The 21911-nt window shown below is 31.4% G+C and overlaps 3 protein-coding genes across 4 annotated transcripts; 1 reads left to right on the top strand and 2 right to left on the bottom strand.

Annotated features, from left to right (window-relative positions):
* The first annotated feature begins 1256 nt into the window (after positions 1-1256).
* On the top strand, positions 1257-4785 carry LOC119670834 (2',5'-phosphodiesterase 12-like). Its single transcript, XM_038081256.1, has 6 exons — positions 1257-1787; positions 1845-2105; positions 2371-3048; positions 4085-4370; positions 4430-4581; positions 4656-4785. The coding sequence occupies exons 1-6, from the start codon at positions 1356-1358 to the stop codon at positions 4761-4763; spliced, it is 1917 nt and encodes a 638-aa protein (XP_037937184.1). The 5' UTR covers positions 1257-1355; the 3' UTR covers positions 4764-4785.
* A 90-nt stretch (positions 4786-4875) lies between these two features.
* LOC119670835 (NADH-quinone oxidoreductase subunit B 2-like) lies at positions 4876-5873 on the bottom strand. Its single transcript, XM_038081257.1, has 2 exons — positions 5765-5873; positions 4876-5634 (listed from the first exon to the last, which is right to left on the bottom strand). Exon 2 carries the CDS (start codon positions 5628-5630, stop codon positions 4959-4961), a length of 672 nt encoding a protein of 223 aa, XP_037937185.1. The 5' UTR covers positions 5631-5634; positions 5765-5873; the 3' UTR covers positions 4876-4958.
* Positions 5874-9527: 3654 nt separating this feature from the next.
* Positions 9528-19418, bottom strand: LOC119670836 (membrane-associated progesterone receptor component 1-like). Of its 2 annotated transcripts, none has more exons than XM_038081258.1 (4): positions 19213-19418; positions 13840-14260; positions 9976-10128; positions 9528-9909 (listed from the first exon to the last, which is right to left on the bottom strand). In XM_038081258.1, exons 2-4 carry the CDS (start codon positions 14144-14146, stop codon positions 9734-9736), a joined length of 636 nt encoding a protein of 211 aa, XP_037937186.1. In that variant the 5' UTR covers positions 14147-14260; positions 19213-19418; the 3' UTR covers positions 9528-9733. The 2 variants fall into 2 exon arrangements, with proteins under 2 accessions (XP_037937186.1, XP_037937187.1); XM_038081259.1 differs by having other exon boundaries at positions 19239-19418.
* Positions 19419-21911: the final 2493 nt, after the last annotated feature.

Here is a 21911-nt window from a genome sequence, read left to right as displayed (position 1 = left end):
GAAACATTAATTCAGATACTTTACAGAAATTCCTTTCCAATTAAATCTGTAATTTCCCAACAGATCTCCCACCTTTTACGTATAGTGAGCTATTAGATAAAAATTAGTCATCTCTAGCTTGAAAATATTTTACCAGGCATTATAATCTTCCACCTGATATACTTTCTTTCACAAATTTACACCTGATATACTTTCTTTCAATTTTCACAAATCTGCTTAATAATATTATTTATAAGACTCCTCAACTCCTGGGTCTTTGTTTGCATCAGATTAACCATATAACTACAGTAACTGCGCTTTACAATCGTGATCAAACTAATCTCTTCTTCAAGTTAACTTATGAATTAATTACTAATTATTACTAATTATTATTTGCTACTAGGTAGCAATAACAATATACCTTTGTTGACTCTCATTCGTTTATAATTTTGACTGTATATATTATTGATGTATATATTATTGTAAAAAAATTCTGAAACTTCTGATTTTTCTGTCTCTCTTTTCCTTTATAACTGGGATAGATATTGAATATATTTACATGAGAAAAATCCTTTACGTCTAGTTTTAAATCGTCAAATATATATATTTTCTTCTTATATCTACTTTTCCCCTGTTAAATATAATAGGGAATGTTAGTTCTTTAAAAAATAATTCATATAAAAACATTTAGGTCATAAAATCTATTGTACCGAGTCTAACTAAAATGGTTTAATAACATATTATAAAAAATCGAATTCTTCCAATTTTTTTATATCTCTCTTTTTCTTGTTAGCTGAAATAGGGAATATTGGGTTTTAAAAAACTAACTCAAAGTTGATATAAAAATATATTACTTTAAAAAAATCTACATATTTCACCAAAATATTTTGGAGCTTACATACCCCATTCCGTCCAAAGGCTGAAATCTGTTCATTTCACATGCCTGAATGGATTCAAGTCTTTTATTGAGGATTGCAATTCTTTTCCTTACTAAAAAGTGAAAAAATATATATAAAAATAAAACAATAAACTATTGTTAGGTTAGTTTAGGTTGGAGTGGCGGTCTTGTGTACCAAGAAACCCCACTTGAGCTCAAAATAATGGTCCGTTGTGTTAAATAAACTGTTGTAAAGTACTAAAACTCGTTGTCGTTGTATAAACAACTATATTATTAATAATAGTTCAAGTAAAAATTTATAAAACTGAATTGATATTTCATTAAATTAAAAATAAATATTTATTAAAATAATATAATAATAAATATATAGTTATCGTAAAACAACACGCAACATCATTTTGCAAATTTCTCACAGGGCTGTGCCAATCAGCTGATTTTAATACTCACAATAATCAGCTGCTTGTCATAGTCAATTCGTATGTCATTCACATGGTATGCTTTCTACCGCCTTTCGTTACTTGTTATGTTGTCGAAAGCTAGTCCACTGCTCTTAACCAAATTATTTAAGCCGAGTTTTAAGTTAAATTCTGCCACATCAGCAAACTTATTTATTAAACAAATTCAACGGACTGCTGCACATTCGCATAAACTCAAGTACGCCATGGAAAAAGTTTACTTACGAAGTTCCAACAAAACCGATGAATTGCATATAAGCTTCCACTACGAAAATGAGGAACTTCGAATCAATAAAGATTTCAATTTCGTCCGTAAAATGAATGAAAAAGTTGAAACAGCGTTAACACGTATACGCACCAAAATCGAAAATGAATTGAATAAACGTTCGAAGAAGAGTAAAAAGAAAACTCCAGCTGAAGTGCAGGAACCAGTTGCTGATGTGAATATGAGTGAGGTAAATTGCTAATAGGTTTCTATAGTAATTGAATTTCAGTAAATTTTGTATATGTAGATTTCATTGGAGTTCATATATTCTGGCACACAGAGCAAGATAACTGATGTAACGTTTGCTGAAATGCTTCAAAACACTCCTGGAGATTTGCATATGAGAGTAATAGATAAAACTTTCCAGATTGTTGTCAATCAGCCTTGGATAATTAATTTGGTGTTACCAACAACGGTACTTGCGGGATATCTAGTTTATCCAACAAAACTTGAAATTCAATTTGCTGAGAAGGAATACAGTAGGGGCGAATGGTTCAAAGCAAAAATGGTACGATATTCAAAGCTCAGAATGATGTTGAACTAGTCCAATACAGCATCAATTTATAAATAATGATCTTTTATACATACATTTATGCGTACAGTGAAATCGCTCTTATGTAGATCACTTATGGTACTAACAATCTTGCACGGTTAAGAATTATGTCCGTTTATGAGAGCAAGCGTTCAATAGAGTTTTCACTGTTTAACTTAAATAAATAACACTTACTAATTTATATATTTTAAATCAAAATACTCACATGCTGTAATTTTAGCCAGTTTCGAAAGATCTACAACGAGCCGAGTGGGAACTTTGTGGAAGTGGTCTCTATTATAAAACCAAAAATGAAGATATTGGTTTTCTTCTGAAATTTATTTTAACACCCGCCAATAGAAAAGGTGTACACGGACCACCTGTAGAAAATATAACCAAAAATCCAGTTGAAGCTGGGCCAGGTCAGTGCCAATTTGAAATGCGTCACTGTTTAACAACGGAACGTTTAGCTGGCAATGCACTGCGTGTAGTCTCATATAATTTACTGGCTGATCTTTACGCTGACAGTGACTATTCACGCACACAACTCTTTCCTTATTGTCCACCGTATGCACTTAAAATAGAATATCGTAAGCAATTGTTTCTGAAGGAAATATTAGGATATAATGCGGATATAATATGCCTACAAGAAGTCGATACGAAAATTTTCGATTTGGATTTAAAACCCATTTTGGAATTGCCTGAACATAATTATGATGGTATAATGGCAGAGAAGGGAAGCAGTGGTGAAGGTGTTGCTACATTTTATAGAAATGATAGATACGAGTTATTAAAAACGTACGACGTTAATTTAGGCGAGAATATTCGTACATTATCGATTTTTGAGAAACTTTGGCATAAAATAAGTGATAATCAAAAGTTAGTGGAAAGAATCTGTGATCGTGCGACAACACTGCAGGTTAGTAAATTCATTCCTTATGAAACTATAAATAAATAACTATTTTATATGAATCTATACCTTGAGCTAAGTAGGAAGAGAGAAATTTTTTTGTTATTTCAATCAGTACTATTATGTTGAGGCTCTATTCTACTATCTATTAACTACGAGATTTCTTCATAAACCCTCTCTATGCCTTGACTGAATTATTGTTTACCACTTCGTCAGACTAAGCAATAACTGACCTCAGATCTGCATGCCTCCCCGAGGAGCCTGCAACCATTCTGATATTCGATAGCGCGGTGTTGGTTAGCATGTCAGTACTATTGCGTCTAGAAAAATTATAGTCGGATCTTTTTCGAGAACTGAATTACTAACGCTGTGCGCTAGCAGTGATTCGTAGCAGTGACGTTATTGATATATTCATGATATGAAAACGTGCATTAATGGATTCAATGGAATGTTGCTGTAGTTGTAACCTGAAGAACTTGTAGAATGTAAAATATAATAGAACAAAAGAAGAATACGTAGGTTGTGAAGTGATACTGAGATGGGACGAAGTAAGAGGATTGTGTGGAATTTTGGAAAACTGCGAATTTTGTTTTTAAATCTTTAGAGTTATTTTATGGTAACACAAAGGGCTTATAGACTTAAGTGTATCCCTAAGTAGGACGGTATTACCTAACCTAAGCTATTATAAAAACTCTCATCTTGAGATTACTATAGCAATTTTCTGTGAATATAAGTTGTAATTTAACGTCAAATTTTTCAGACGGAACTATTATATTTAAAAGAAACTAGAATATTTCATAATGAGGTTTTTAGAACAGTAGTGACTAGAACAACAAAAAATCATTTTATATTTTAATTAATTGAATTTTTAGCTGACCATACAGCTGTTTCGAGTATTGCCAAATACACAACATCAGTGGTCTTGGAAATAATTCTTGTATTTAATTATTCGTAAATAATTTTTTGAGACTGCAAGTCCAAAATGAACAGAACTTCAGTAGCTTACTTTTATCTATAAAAATTGATTTTTTTTCACTATCTTCAGCTTACCGTATTGAAATGTAAGGAGAACGAGAAACTTTTGCTGGTAGCTAACACTCATCTGTATTTTCATCCCGACGCCGATCACATTCGTTTACTACAAATAGGTTTTTCTATGCTTTATGTGGAACATATGTACAAGCAAACATTAGCTGAATTCAATATGCAACCAGATAGCAAAAATCTCGCCATCATCTTCTGTGGTGATTTTAATAGTGTACCTGAGTGCGGCATTTATAAATTGATGACCGAAAAGTTTGTGGACAAAGACTTTATAGATTGGCGAAGTAGTAAGCATATTAATTAAATTTTTATAAACTACAAATATAAAGCAAATGTTACCTTTCAGATGAGGAGGAAGCTGTTTCAAACGTGTCATTGTCACAACCTTTCCATATGCAATCAGCTTGCGGTACGCCAGCTTATACGAATTACACACACCTTTTCGCTGCCTGCTTGGATTATATATTCTATCAATGTGATCGCTTGGAAGTGCAGCAAGTACGTCATAAATTCCTTTCATTTCTTTCAGAACATTTTATAAATCAATATTCTGTTTATTTGTTTATTCGTAGGTTGTAATGCTGCCAACGGAGGAGGAACTGAAAGCACATATTGCCATCCCGTCTGTAGTTTTCCCATCCGATCACATTGCTTTAGTAGCCGATTTGAAATTTAAATAAATCTTCAATTTAAAAACATGAATTTGCACAATATTTTCTTTTATTAAGTTATCGCAAAAAAAAAAAAAAATAAACATTCAACGTCACAAATTGGTTGAGTTAGGCTTTATACCTATTAGTTATAAATCTTCTACCACATTTTCTTCTAATTTCTTCTAGTCTATTCACAAACTATTCACTTTAATTAAATATATTTTACTTCCTGTACCACATCTGCAATGTCCTCGTACGCTTAACTTTCTTCTGTAATTGTAGTACACCGTACATAAGCGCCTCTGCAGTTGGTGGGCAACCTGGCACATAGATATCAACGGGTATTATACGATCACAGCCTCGTACGACCGAATAAGAATAATGATAGTAACCACCACCATTGGCACAACTGCCCATTGAAATTACCCAACGTGGTTCGGGCATTTGATCGTAGACTTTGCGCAAGGCAGGTGCCATTTTATTGGTGAGGGTTCCAGCTACAATAATAACATCAGCCTGACGTGGAGATGCGCGGAAAACAACGCCATATCTGTCCATATCATACCGCGGTGCAGCTATATGCATCATCTCTACAGCACAACATGCTAGACCGAAAGTCATAGGCCAAATAGAACTTTTACGACCCCAATTAAGCAAATCATCCAAACGTGCAACTGACCATTCCATTAAGTTTGGCTGTTTAGTGCCGAATGGTGAATAGCCTTTTTTCGGCAATGTAGTTCCGGGTTCTACGACAGGCATTGTCTGCTGTTCTCTTTTTAAGATTGTGTTAAGAGCCGGACCGAAAGCACCTGACCCAGCAAGGTTTCCGTATGTGCCAGTGGCCATAAGCTTAGGCGCTTTGCTTACCAGTGCGGTAGCTGAACGCAGCATTTTGCTGTAAAGAAAAAGAGTATTTTTAAACAAATATTTTTTATATTTATTGCAAGCACTGAAACGGGAAATTATTTACTATTATTAAATAAAACAATTAAATCACTATTTTTTTAATAAAAATCTCTACAAACCTTTTATATAATTTGCCTAATAGAAAATACCCACGAAGTGTCAGAGTTGTTTTGACGTTTCTTTTGTAAATATCTGTAAGTTGGTATCACTTATCAGGTGTGGTGAAGTAGTTGAATACAGTTGATTAGTGTTGAATGTTTTTTTAAATTATTTAAGACAAAACTGTTTACATAAAAATAATAACAAAAACAATAAAAATAAATTGTGTTGCTTTTCTTTTTGGTTAAATTAATTATCACTTCAGTTTAACGACGTCTTTTGCCCTCAAAGCGGCAATAACGTATCATTTGTGTTGGCATTATAAAATCATTTATGATTTTTATTACGGGCAGCATAGTCTTGAACTCATCCTCGGGCAATGATGCTTTAATAAATTCTGTGATTAAATTTTTTCTTGTCCAAATCAAACGGTCGGCAAAATCTAAACAAGTTACTATATTGAGTAAAATACTTGAAATTTTTACTAATAGATCCGTGTACTGCATAACCATTAACTTTATTTCTACATCACTTAATCCTTTTCCCAGTTCATCATTTGCATTTTTGAAGATTCGGGCCCATTCTGTGAGGATCAACTCACATTGCGCGTTATTAACCATTGTAAGTAATTAACTTAAAGATTCTATATGAACTTCCAAAACTAAAAATTTTGTTTTGACTTTTTTAATATAACTGCAGTTTTGTCAAGAAATTTATTTTTAATTTTTTAAGAATTTTGATTTTTATTTGGATTATGATTCCTACGTTTTTCTAATTTCATAAAAGCTTAATGCTTAATTTACTCGGGGACCTCAAGATTGATTTGATCAAAAAATACATAAAGGATAGAGCCCTGAAATTATTTACGAAAACTGAGGGACTTACCAAAGCCGCGTTATCGAATCTCAGAATGGTTACAGGCTCCTCGGGGAGATATGCAGATCTGAGGTCAGTTATGGCTTATGACGAAGTGGTAAACAATACTCCAATCAAGGGGTAGAGAGGGCGTTATCGAAACTCAGAATGGTTACAGGCTCCTCGGGGAGTTAATATAAAGAGACTATTGTGGGATTTTGAATAAAGAATACGGATTCTACACATAAATGTGTTATCACTTATAGTTAACATTAGTTATCTGTTCTTGCTGATATAATTAAGTAAACAATAGCCAGTCAGTTTCAAAACGTGGTCAGGATGACCTAAAAGGTGGGAAAGTGAAGAAACAACCAGCGCCCACAATATTAAAGTAATGTGCTAAATAAAAGTTAAGCAATGCCATTGAAAGAAGTATACTAAGTATAAATTTTGACAAAGTATTTGCCAATGGGGACAGATAAAATTCATTCATTCTTGATTCCATATTGACCTTACGTCTTTATGAACCTTGCAAATCTTATATGTTATTATCTCGGAAAACCTCTAATGCCTTTTTTAGCATGTATCCAAGTACCATCTCATTGGTTTCCACAATAGATGAATTAAAATTATGGCAACTTGATTCTAATTGAATTTACGTAGAATTCGCTTAAACCATCTCAGTGTTTTGAGAACTTCTAACCAGAAATGTCATATGTGATTTCCATTTATGAAGTTCAGTAAAACCCAGCTGGATTTAAGCTATACTTATAAGAAAAAGTAAGCTAGTAATCAAGAGATTTGCAGCGCTGCAATTCTCAATTATAGTTCAGAACAGGTTATAAACTTCCATTACTGTATTAAAGTTGTCCGTAAGCATAAAGATATGATATTTTGTATTACATATATATGAGTGCCGAACGTGGGATTGAATGGGTAAATAAATTGTCTATACTTGTATAAATTGAATGTTAATAAACTGAAGTGGATGATGTGGAAGTTTATTTGGTGTTGTTGTAGCGCAAGAACACCTATTAAGCGGAAACCAAGAATGTACCGTATATATGGACAAGGTAGTCAACGGAATAATGAGAACATTGGACGGCCTGTACGGTTCGATTTCTTTGGGAATATATAACTTTCAGGGATCTACTGTTCACTGGATATGCAGTTTGTTTCACCTTCGTTGCGATTAGTGTTACTTTGAGCCACATTTTATCATTGACCAAAGACAATTTCTGGATATATATACTTAGCCGATACTGTAGCGATATAAAATGAGAAATTTGCTTCTGTTCATTAGATTAATCTATTCATTAGATTAATAAACGGGATATCAGCTCCCAACGGAGAGGAAGACTGCGACCATGGTTGATCTTTTGTGCTGCAGCAGACCCTAACCGAATATAACACATTCCGCCTTCCGAATGAAAGCCAGAATGTCGGTCGTTGAGAACCTCCTTATGTCAGAAGGGGAGAGTAGTTCTCGAAACAGTGACCTACTTCTGGCCCAGGTCAAGGCTGGGCAGTCACAGAGAATGTGACTGAAGTCTTGTCTGTTTTCAAGCAGAGTCGGCAATCTATTTCTTCGGACATACTCATTTTGTTAAGGTGATAGCACAGTTCATGGTGACCCGTTAAATATTCCACCAACAATCTCAACTATATCTTACTATAACTGTAGGTATGAACCAGCTTTTTAGCCTAACGGTTACCTGGAACGTTACGCCAGTAGCGACTTCTTTTGGCTGAAAACCATTTATAAAACAGAGACGTAGTTGTTGACCAACTTAATTCACAATATGACTCTAATCCACAAAATTGAATCGCAGATCCTAATCTCGCAGACTCATTACCATTGTTTCCTGTGTGACTAGGCACCGGGCAAAGCATCACTTTGTTTTTGCTTGCCAGCTGCTTCAGCGTGTCATAGCAGTATAACAGAAGCTTTGAGGAAAACTTCCAGGAAGATAATGCTTTGATTGCTGTTTGACTATCTGAGTAAATACAGATACGGGCGCCTTTCAATCTATTGTTAATGGTGTGAACCTCCGCTTGGAAGGCAGTAAACCATATACCCAGCGCGTGCGGGATTCTAATGTTAGGACCAAATATCCCTGTATCAACGCCTTCTTTGATTTTTGAACCATCGGTGTACCATGTAGTTTACATAGAATAGATTAAATTATTTGAAGTTCGAATTTCGTTTTTAACCTTCAATTTTCGAGTGTAAAGTAAAGCAACATAATTTTAAATCGAAGAAAAGTGCTTAAAATCTTCCTAAGACTCATAACATATATGTTTTGAGATACCATTATCATATACCTTAAATTGTTGATATTTACAATAACATTGTTTATATAAAAATGTATTTCTTTTAGTTATATTTTTTATTTATTACAATACTATAACCAAAATCCGAATAAAAACAAAGGTACATTTAAATTTAGAAACTATATAAACTATATCGAAATAAATTTAACTAAACTGAGTGTTACAAGCAACGTTTCAATATATTAGTAAGGATATAGCCATATTGCTAGTTAAGTCTTGAAAGTTGTGAACTAATTTATATAACAATTACTTTTTTGTTATCTCTTACGATAATCAAAATTAGAAAACAGAAACTAAATATTGGTATGTATTTAAATTAAACTAATCCAAGGACTTAACAATACGCTGCCAAGCAATCGCTATACCTCCATCTCTCTCCTGACTCAAAATCCTTAAACAAATTTAACAATTTTTTTTTTCGATATTTTAAAATTTTAGTCTCGTGTATAGTAGTTATATAACAGTTTACAATCAGTACAATATTCAATATGTAGTTTAGTTTTTTATAGATACAAAATTCTGTATGATAAATGAAAATTTTGGCTTACATCTTTCATTCTTCAACAACAGAAAAGAAATTAATGCTATTAACAATTAAATTTATTGCAAGGACCATAAATTTTTTATTGGTTTATATATAAGCCAATAAACTTAACCTACACTGTTGTTTAAATTTAAATTTTATTTCTGCAATTATAACTTTTTTATATTGTGTAAAGTGTAGAAAAACCTAGACAAAACTAAATTCTATAATAAAAATAAGTTGGGGTTCCTTTAATTGAACGTTTGCTATATTGCATCTATTCATTAGCGGGATCGACTGCACGTTTTCGAAGACCCTCATCAGACGCATTAGCGGCGGCGGCGGCAGCATCATCATTTGGTTTAGCATCACTAGCTGGCTCCTCTTCTTCATCATCGTAGTTGGTAGGTTGCTCACCTTTACGCAATAGCTTACCAACATAGATGTACTTTTCTATAATTGAAGAGGTAAATAAATTATTTAGAAAATCAATTAAAAATCATATATTATTTTATTTACCATCGAATTGTAATTCCCACTCCTTCACGGATTCCATTTCCATAGCACTCAAATCGCTAAGATCATCGTACTCATCCTTATCATTGGGAGTGACACTAAATGTAGCCAAGTTGCGCGAAGCATCGCGTCCAGCAAATGGTGCATAAGGTCCACCTGATAAAATATATTTATTTTATTTATTTAAATAAATAAAATATAAACAAAACAAATATGCACATATAAACTACAGTAGAGACAGGGAGAGAGATAGAGAGGCATATCAGTTTCTGTAGCCACATTTTGTGATATATGTTGAAATCTGAAATCTGTTAGTTGGTTTCTGTTGTTAAGTAAATATATACAGAGGCAAAAGAAGAAAAAAAAACAAATAAATAAATTGATAAGAGTTCCACTTCGTCAGTTTTGCATGAGTTGACATTTAATTTCATGTATAAACAGAAATGCGCTTCCAAACATTCTGTAGGTAAAGACACTCGATATTTAATGTTACTGATAAAGTCAAGGAATGACATGTGAAATTTTCAGAGACTCATTCACTGTGCGTATCAACGAAAGTGTAAACACACTTTTCTAATATGGAATTCGAAAGAAACTCAAATATTTATGAAATACAATGATGACTGACGATATCAAATGCAAATATGTAAGTGAAAGGAAATGGAGGAAGTACGCGAACCGTTCTTGAATCTTCAATTGATCGCATATGAAAATTTTTGATTAAATTTGGTTTAACATTGAACTTACATTGACAACTAATCCATAATTTATGTTTGGCATTTTGAAATGCAAAACAAATATATGAAACGAATAGAATAGAATAGAATAAATAGAATATTTTATAAGACACAAAATCATAGAAATTTCGTCCATCAGAAATTTACAGCAAACAGAGTTTATAGTGTCATTGAGACAAAATAGGTAGAAAGCACTTCTAACCTACCATGTAAGAGGATGTAGTAGAAAAAGTATTAGTACTTCGTTTATGTGAGTGAACGACACATGTAAGGTACTTTAAAAGCGGATGAGGGGGAACAAATGGTTAACAGAATTAGTAGTACTTCATTTCTAGAAAGCACGTCTAATCTTCCAAGGGATAGGATGTGTGAGAACAAGTGCTTATCAGAAGTATTAGTACTTAACTTCTATGACAGGAAGGCACGTCTAACTTACCATGGGATAGGATGTGTAAGAACAAGCTCTCCTCAGAAGTATTAATACTTAATTTGTATGAATAAAAGGCTCATCTAACATACTATGTGATAAAATATATAGGAACAAGTGGTTAGCAGAAGTATTAGAACTTAATTCGTATGAGTGCAAAGTAGTTAAATACCACCAGTATCATTTTGATAAGGAGCTTACTTCTTAAAAAAGAGATTTGTTGGACAATTTAAGGGCTTTAAAATATTAGAACATTAAAATTTTAAAATGCTCGACTATATTAAGATTAGAAATTAGGTATTTCGCTTGATTGTTTGGTTTTAGTGACGGCAGAGTTTCCTCCTCTGTCTACGTAGCGTATAACCTCACTTTGATACCACAAACCAGGTTATGAAAATCTCTGTTTTAAATCAACCTGAACGGTTTATAAAGGAGATTACATTCTGATTATCTATTTCTGAGATGCTCGTCAACTTCAGAAGTTCATAACTTGTACAGTGAAAAGTCTAAGACCTGTCAAGTCTGGGTATTTTAACAAAAAGTGTTCAGTTGCTTTTTTTTTTCTTCTTGGAGTATGTGATAGTTAAACTCAACATTAAATACTCAAACGCATACTCAAACATTAAAAACGCTTGAAGCTTCGTACAATAACATTTAAGGAACTATTTGCAATTCATTTATGTGCCACTTTTATCGGTATCCTGCGTGGTTCACAAGGCAATAGCAATAACAACATAAAGGAAAATTACTAAATTTAACTGATAAGTCAAATAATTGATTAGTAAAACTAATTGGTTGTCGAGATTGAAGAGTGGCTCCGGGACGAAGACTCGGCTATGAGTGGAACAAACGTATTTAATGTGTCGTATAGTTATTCGAATGCAATATTTACTAATGTAAGGAATATTCGCACGTCAGTTTCAGGAAGTTTTTACTTTCTATAACAACAAATCTATCTCTAAGTAATAATGAAGATAATGCTGAGAAAATTATAAATCCAAAATATAAATTTCTAATCAAGTGATTTTGGGGTTGAACAATATACTTGTTACAGATATTGCCTAATATTTGCTATCTGTGGTCTTTGGGAATATTTAATAATAACTTTGTCCTTTTATAACTTTTAGATTGTATTACTTCGTTATATCATTTTGAATGTCAAATATTGTCAGTAGATTGAATACGGGTAGTCATACGATGTCATATTCGCACTCTTGTCATTTAATAAAAACGCATTTGACACACTAGGCAATTATAATTGTCATTTAAAATGATATAGTGAAAACAAGGCATATCAGCTATACTTTGATTCTTCCAAATTTGCAACATGGAATCAAGTTGTAGACACACTAGGCAAAGTTACAAAAAGAGGTGCTTATACAGAGTTAGTAAAAAGCATTATGGAAAATCTCTTTTAATATACAGTCAAATTTCCATAACTCTAACTTCTTGAATTGTCTATAACGTGTTGTTCTGCAATTTTCTATAACTCGAACTAAATAGAGTGCAACAGGGCAAATCCCATATAATTCCAAAAAAATTCTTTAACTTGGAAGTCTCCATAAATCTAACCTTTTCTTTGCAAAATGTTACTTTGAGTTATGGACTGTATATTTGAAACTGTATTTGAAAGCTATTTTTTGGTTTTTGTTTTTATTTGTTGATTAGTTAATATTGATATAAATAAAAAGCATTGTTTAGAAGTTTGTTTTCAAACAAAAACATGTGACTAAAAATTCAAGGCGTCAAGCCTTTTGACTGCAGTCAAAATATTCAATTTTTGCTTTAAATTAAAAAAGCAATTTAATAAAAAATTATTTAATAAATATTTGTGCGATTTTATTGCGTTCATTACATTTCCATTTAAGAAAAGTAATTACTTTTCAATTGAAATTAAAGTAACTACGACGAAGTGAAACTTTTGGAACGGCGGCGGCGTTTGTTTACGCCTTCCGGACAAGACCGTTGAGTGCGTTTTCAGTACATTGAAATCTTTTTCGTTGCTCTCTTTTGAAAATTTTCTACAATTTTTTATAACAGAACAATCAATAAATTTTATTGCAATTAAGCTAAAAATAATTTATACATAAAACAAAAAATGAAATTAATATATGCAAACTCTACGCTGTACTCTATGGACAAAAGCGCTACACTCACCAGCCGAGCAGAGCCGTGTGAGTAGCAGAAAAAGTGGATATGTTTTAGAAAAACTCTGCTCACTTGCTAAGGTTGTGAGGTTGTGGGGTGGACAAACGCGGGTAGCAGGGCAATAGAATAACATTTAATTATCACCTGATGATAACATTATTTGCCGCATATAAACAGCAGCAAGTGTTTATGTGAGGTTGGTTTGAATGGCAAGCGGAGCGGGGAGGCTTGTCGGCAAAATGTGAACGATATAAAAACTTAATGGAGCAGCGAAAAAAATTAATAAACGTAAGTTTGAAAAAACTCACGTAATTAAGAAAGCAAAGTACATGCATTTAATCTGGCTTGAGTGTTTGTAATATTTTTCTGCTTTTCATTTACAAGGCCAAAAGACAAAAGAAAATTCCTTAAATAAATTGCCATATGTTTATTGTAACCAAACCCAAAGATCCACTACCTACTCGAAAATGTATCTTAAAAATATAATATACAATGGACACACACACACACATATCCCTACGCACGTTTATTGACTGTTTTTGTTTGTGTACTCACCTGGCCCATAGAATTGTTTTCCTTTCGTGACGTCATACACTTTGCCATTGACTGCAAGCAGCACACGTCCATCTGGTTGGGAGCCATCGAACTGTCGCAATTCTTGTATAGTAAAATCGCGCCGCAACTTGGGTAGTTCAACCTGTGCTGGTCTCTGCGCGACAGCATTGGGAACTTCGATGCGGTCCTTGATGATTTTGTAGATCAAGAATGCAATGATTAAAACTAAACCCAAGTTCATGGGGCTGTAGATAATTTCGTTAACGATTGACATAAAGCCGGACGCCTCTGGTTTCGCATCTTCCATATTGTCTTATTTATCTTATAGAATTCGAACGTGCACAGGAATTTCGTTTTAAAATATATTTCACTAATAAATAATGCAATTGCCAATAGAAAATTTCGTACTTTGAACTCAACACTGTTTTATTTCAAAAAAAAAAAATTTCTGTATTAATTTATGACAAGAAATTTTATATAAAAAAAAACTAAAATGAAATTTATTCGAACAAATCTTTCCCGATATATAAATTTATTCTTCCTGCCGGTACAAACACTTGCAATGATATGAAAACTTTCGATACTTAAGCAGTTTTTTTAGAAATGCGTCGCCTACTTTATGAATTTAAATCCAAAAGCAAAATGAAGAAATATGACATGAGAGAAAATTATCTATGACGATAATGGCTTACTGGGTTGCCATGTAAAAAATAATATTTAATTATTGAAGTATATGAAATGGTAGTATTATTGTATTATTCAAGTATACTCTTGACGTCTTGTTTGGATATTAAAAAAATGTTAAATGTAAAGCAATATATTTTAATTATTGAAACTGCTTACAAAATGCAAATATGCAGAATTATTATTAATATAAATAAATCTAAAATACGGAAATTAGTGACTATCAGACTTTGATGACATATATGTAAGCGTATTCTGCGTTTATACACGATCCACACTAGAGTTTTGTTTGTAATTTTAGGTGTCACAAATATTTATTTTGCACTGAAAGCAACAATAATTGACAGCTAAAATTACAAATATAACGCTCGTGTGAAGACATCTCGTTTGAAAAAATCTCATATATACAATTGTGTAGCAATATTACAAATAAATTTCATAAATTAAAGCAAAATAAAACTAAATACCGCTGCAACGTTTAAAAAGCACTTTAAAAAAATAAAATTGGAACACTTTTTAAATATCGCATTTTAAGCAAAATCAGTTTCACGCATCTAATTAAACTTTTATATAAAGTTTTCATTTTAATAAATTTGTTATATTGCAATAAATGCATATATTGCGAAAATTGTTGTTTATTATAATAAATGTATTTTATCCTATTAATGATATTTAATGTACCCTGCACTTTAATTAAAGCAAAACAATTATTAATGATATATGAAATTGTTTTTTTTTTGAAATTACTCACATTTATGAAACAAAATTCATGATGCTAAAATTACACGTGCATTTAAATATTTGTTAACACATACTTTCCAATACAACTCTGTACAATGACATTTCTTTATTGATCATAAATTGTTTTTTCTAACGAAAGACCGCATGAAAACAGAACAAGTAAAACTGAGGCCAAGGTTTACACACTTTGATGTTATAAAAAATTAAAACATCTGTAATTAACGTTCTTTAACAACAAACATTTTAACAATTGCAAGGCCCTTTTGCTTATTAACCTAATTTATTTTATTACTGGACATTATTATTTTGTATGTAGCTCAAATGAATATATCACAAGAATACAAACAAAGATAGTATTTATATATACATATATGACTAAATATGATAAATATTTGTGTTGGTTCCAGTTTTATTATAAATATATTATGTAAATGTAAACAGTTTCCATTTTATTATAATAATTATATTCTCTACAATTAAATTTGTAATTACATGTATATAAGTTAATTTTAATTAATATAGATAAGAATAATTTTAATATAAGTGCAAGTATTTAATTTAGTAACCCATAGAAAAATGTCTTATATAAAGTATATTAAAATACAATTATATGATTATCTCAATTTATGCAAAAAATAGTGTAGTATAGTGTGTATAATTAAATGTAGGTAAATCAATATAGAATACATTCTTATAATAGTATATGATTAAATTTTGTACGCACATGTTACTCTACTTCTCAAGTTGAAGATGGATGTGTAACTAGCAGATAACATGACTCAATGCAAAATGCAGTTGATATTAAAAGTCGGATGATTTATTTACATATTAAATATCGGCAAAAAAAAATTAATATTGAATATGTAGTTAAGTCAATGATTTATCTTTAAAACTGCTATATACAAAGTTTCTTTCAAAAAATATATAGTTTAAATTAGCAAAAAAACTAAGTAAGATTTTTTTTAGTGATGTTGCATACTGTCTCCTATAGTATGTTTCTAATAAGCCAGCGAAGAGTCCATTACTGATTTTATGAGATAACTCCCTTAGTAAGTAGTTGCGGTAAAAGATAATTTATATGTAAGCAATCAAAAATGCAGATATTAATTTTGCTTAATAAATCCCTTTAATTTCTTAATTTTTTATCAAAAGTTAGTTTATACTATCGTAACTAACTCAAATTTGGGGATATCTTTACAAGCCTCATTAGGTTATCACTTTTATCATACAACATCCTTATATGATCCGAAATAATCGCGTATTTAGTTTTTAAGTACATTAACTTAGTAAATTCTGTGGTCAAAAAATTTCAATGTGCAAATTTTGGTTGCAAGTTTTGATAAAAAGAAACAAAAATTATTGCAGACTCATTTGAAATAAACTGAAATCTGAATATGATATCGTCTAAATGACTAATTTCTATTACGTATGCACACAAATTTTTGATTGTAAACTTGTAATGAATTAAATTGTATAGTGTCATAACCTTAATATTATTTTTTTATTATATAATTTAATATAATACTATATTATATTATTAATAGTAATAATATCATAGGTCTGTTCCACGAGCAACACGTATTAAAACTCAAATAAAACACAAGTATAGTACAAACTGAGAGCGTAACACAAATAAAGTACCAAATTTTGCTCTTTAACAGCTTTGTGAAAAATCTGATGAGAACACCAATACCGCATAAATAAAAAATATAAAAATTTGAATTCAAACCAAAACAGCTGATTCACACATCACACAAATTTTACTTAAAATAATAGGTCTGTTCCACGAGCTACACATAGTAAACCATGAGTAAAACAGAAGTAAAGTATAAACTCAGAGCGTAACACAAATAAAGTGCCAGATTATGCTCTTTACACAAATTTTCATGGAACAGCTTTGTGTAAAGTCTGGTGAAAACAGCTGTTTTTTGAAAAACAAAACAGTAGAAATAGAAATTGAAAAATAACAGACAAACACATTTTGAAAACCAAAGAAACAAAACAACAAGCGAAATATTTTTAAATACTATTTAAAATTAATTTATTTAAAGTTAAATTTTGTTTTAATAAAGTGAGTTAGGGTGCTGTTATATAAATTTATTATAAAAAATTATACAGCTGTCTAAAACGTTGTTTTAATATACCAAATGCATTTTCTATTAGTATTCGACCTGACCCCAATTTTCTATTGAAATTCTTTTGTGCACGAGTAAGACGCCCGTTGTCTTTATATGGCGTAATGATGTGTTGTGTACAGGAGTATGCGGAATCAGCCAGTAGATAGTATTCTGTAAACGTAAGAGGTTTTAATAAATCTCATTTCTTTTTCCAAAGAACTTACCTCCACACTTCGATGGTAGTCGCATATAGGAGAGTTTTGTAAGACCCAACTGTCATGACAGGAGCCTGGATGTCCGACAAATATGCTAATAAATTTTCTGTTTTCATCATGGCTTGCAAGCATAATGAAATATTTCCTTTTCTGCCAATGTAGTCGTCCTTACGATCTCCAGGAGAATAGTTATACGAGTGCCATCTAGGCAACCTGCAAAGTAACATGTATTAATATATATGCAGCGTTAATATGCACATAAATCCTTACCTATAACTTATGGAAAATTGCATAAGCTTCGGAAAAATGTACTTGCTTCTTTCTTTTTTGATGTGCTAGGCCATGCAATTATATCCGGACACATGTTGCTAAAGAAAGTTATCATCCTTCTTATAACTCGGTTTACTGACGATAAAGAGAGATTAAAGCGATCTGATAAATCTCTAAAACAACATGCTTCGTGACCAGCAAACCATAAAAAAACAGCAACGTGAGCTTCTGAAGAAATGTTCAGCTCACTTACTCGCAGTGCAATAAAGTCGGTACTATTTTGAAATTTTATAGCCAAAGAATTAAAAAGGCTCAGCGAAATGCGGAAATGAGTTTTGAATTCCTTGTCGTCATATTTGCAAACAACATCTTGTATATAATTTTTTATACACACACGTTTTCTTTTTTTTTTATGTAATATCGAATACACCAATTCTACATTATCGTCAGAGTCACTATCTCAAAGTGTATTAACTACGTTTTATTCTGGTTGTGTTGTGTTACTTAAATCACTTAATAAAATATTTATTATGTTTTTATCCATTTCAATATTTATTTATTACAGTTGTTACAATTAAAAATGCAGAATTTTTTTATATTCACAAATGCCGCGCAAACAAACAATACAAAAATTTGAATTCAAACCATAACAGCTGATTTACACATAAACACAAATTTTACTTCATATAAAATGCATGAGTAAAGTCTGTGTAACATTTTCAAATTTCGACAGGGATGTTACGCTCTCTCAGATGCTCTCATTTACTCACAAATTTGTTCGTGGAACGCACTTGTGTATACACAGTGTTACTCAAAGTTACTATGTGTAGCTCGTGGAACAGACCTAATATGTAGGAGTAAAGTCTGTGTAGCATTATCAAATTTCGACAGGGGTGTCGAAATTCTTTCTCAGATATTCTCATATATTCGAAGATTTGCTGGTGGAACGTACTTGTGAATACACAGTGTTACTTAAAGTTACTACGCGTAGCACGGGGAACAGACCTCATATATTCTACCGATACTGATTGCTATCATTTTAATTGGTGAATAAATAATTCAAACTTATTGGTAACGAAATTACAGGTAACGAATACACACTTATTATACTCTTTATAATATTATTGACTATAATAACTTCTAATTAAGTTATATTTATTTAATAGTTGTGCAAATTAGTTTATTAATTATTTATATCCCTACTTAGTCACTTTTATTATTGCCGCGAGTAACTATTTGACATTCAAGCAATTTTTCAATAATAAATTCGTTTACTTTATGTTAAATAAATATAAACACAAATATTTAATGTTCAATACTATTAAATTGCATGTAGGTTTATTTACCTTTAGCGCTGTGTCTTGCTACTTACAAAAATAATTTGCATACTTCAATTTTTGGAAAATTTTTAACAGTGTATTTTGAGCGCCAAACAAGTGACAGTTGAGCGGAATCGTTGGCGACTTGCGGGTGTTGTGTGTTTCGTACGTTGAGCGGCGATAAATTGAAATTTGTGTTTTAAAATATAGTATAAGTTATAGGACCAAAATTTTTTTTAAACTAAAAATAGAAAATATTATAATTGCTGTCAAAATTATTTAAAAAATATTAATATAATTCAATGTGAACTTTGTGCAGTTTAAAACAGTAATAAAGCAATAAATACCAACAACGTGTGGTGAAAATGAACAGTTAGATTTCCAAATTCCAACAACAAAAAGTTGCAATTAAATTTAATTTGCATACATTTTTTTTAAATATGTAAATTGAACGTTTTAATTATGATTGTGTTATTCGTATTGTAAATTTTATAGTTGTTATGAATTTTATATAAAAAACTCAATAAAAAAAATAAAATTGTGGTGAGCACTGATTATGAAATAATATGAAATAAATATGCCATATTTAAACTTTTCATTTAATTGAAATCAAATATAATAGTTTTGTAAGTATTTATCTTTCTTTTCGAATCATTGTATAATATAATAATTTTCAATATAATTAAAAAGGACTAAATTAATAAGTGCGGCTTCAAAATTGTGCTGCTTCAAGTTTTCGGCTGCATCTTCTCAATTCACTTCTCTGTGCTGTTGTGGGGGATGATATCTATAATGGCATCACACAATGAATTGTCCTACGATTGGGCAACGCTTTTTCAACAACAAAATTATGATCTTTGGTCAAAAGCAGGTAAGTTCAACTCAAATTTTTGTTATAATTATTTGTTTTACGTTTTTTTTTTTTGATTTATTTAATAATGTATATAAATTATAAATTATTGCCAATATTTTCAAAAACATGTCGTGCCTTTTCTGTAGAATGTGGTTAATTACTTCAGCTGCTGTATTTAGAATTCGCGATCTTTTTGGATTGGTCATGCCGAAACCAGTTCTTGAGCTCGTAGGTGACACATGAGTTGGATAAACAAAAAAGTCAATCGACAATGAATAATTATAAAATTACAAAAAATGCATAAAATATTTAAAATTGTTTTAGTTTTACTTACGTGGTTGCAACGGGGTCTTTAAAATAATATCGCTCTTGAATACCAATTGGCGTCATATCCATACCATAACACGGTTAACTTTTGAAATATGAACTAGATACATTGAATTTTAAAATATTTCAGAGAAATTAGAAAAATATTTTATATAAATATTTTAGATAAAACTTTTGATCGCATATACTCTTCTTTGCTATTTAGTCATGCCAACACTCGAACGGTATTAACCCTTGTCGGACTGGGAAACTTTAAAACGTTAAAAGGCGACAGAGGTACAATTTTGACTTCAAAGATAAAGTATGAAAAATCTTCCCCTATCCAACTTTTTTTATTATAAATAAATAAAAATGGTTTGTTTTTTTAATCCTAATTTGTATATACACCTGCTTGGAAGTTAAAAAAACGTTAGGTATCTCCTGAATTTTAAGGCCACTGCAGTATAGGCACAACAAGTTATGGCAATTGAAAAGTGCAAAATTTACAATCGTAACTATCCCGTCCGGTTAGGGTTAAGAGTATTTAACACTTTAAAATAAGATGGTTCCAGTTACGCAGGGCCATCTATCTGTTTGCAAAAAATATTACAACGTCAACTTCTAAGGTAAGTGCATCGTATTTGATGTACAGACATCTCGTTACTTATATCAGGTTGTGTATCAATCGTTTTTTCATTTCTTTATTAAAAATATTTTATTTTGAAGTTATAGCATTAAAATTTGGTAGGTATGATTTTCTATTTATGTTCTCAATCTACACAAAAGATGGGTTTACCTTGTCCTTACTTTCGGCTACCTTCAGGTCTCCTAAAGTTTCTGCTAATATTAAAATTTTTGTAAACATATAGTTCTTTGTTTAAATTGTAGCTTCAGCTCACTCCCCCTGAGGGGTTTGAAAGGAAAATGGTTTGAATATTCTCGAAGTGAGGTAAAAGCGATGAAAATCCAGTAAAATCCAGTCCAGGTAGTGAGTGAGTTTTCATTTCTATCATCCGACCGGAGGTGTTTATCTGGTACCATAGTGCTTAGTACCCGCAGTTTCGGCTGTTCTGACCAATTGAGGTTGGCTCCTTCAAGGGAATGTTGTGGCGGTTGTAGCTAAAACCCAAGCTTACGCGAGTAGAATGATTGTAGCGAAGTTGCATTTTCACAACGGGTGCTGTGACTCAAAGATCAGCAGAGGTGTTAGGTGGCTTCGCTTCTTACCAAGGGGGTATTTATGTTCAGATACTCGTACATAACTTAAACTGGTACCGGTGAAAATGACTTAGAATTCCAATGGGGCGTTTATCGACGTAGTATCTTCATACTTATAGAAATTTTTTCGCATATTTTTAAATTGATTTTCTATGGATTTTGTATGAAAAGTGGCACATATTACTGCATATTTGTTAAGTACAATAGTCTAAACATATTATTGAACTTATCTTAATAGCTTATTAAATTCAGTTTTTATTTAAAATGCCTATTTACATTTAACTTAATAAAACGTTTTTGTTTATAGTCTAATACAGCACATTTAAGGTAAGAGAATTGATTTTGTAAA

Source organism: Teleopsis dalmanni, chromosome 1 (genome assembly GCF_002237135.1).
Source record: "Teleopsis dalmanni isolate 2A chromosome 1, ASM223713v2, whole genome shotgun sequence".
Lineage (NCBI taxonomy): Eukaryota > Metazoa > Arthropoda > Insecta > Diptera > Diopsidae > Teleopsis > Teleopsis dalmanni.
The sequence above is the reverse complement of the archived record's forward strand: the minus strand, read 5'-3'. Positions and strand labels throughout refer to the sequence as shown.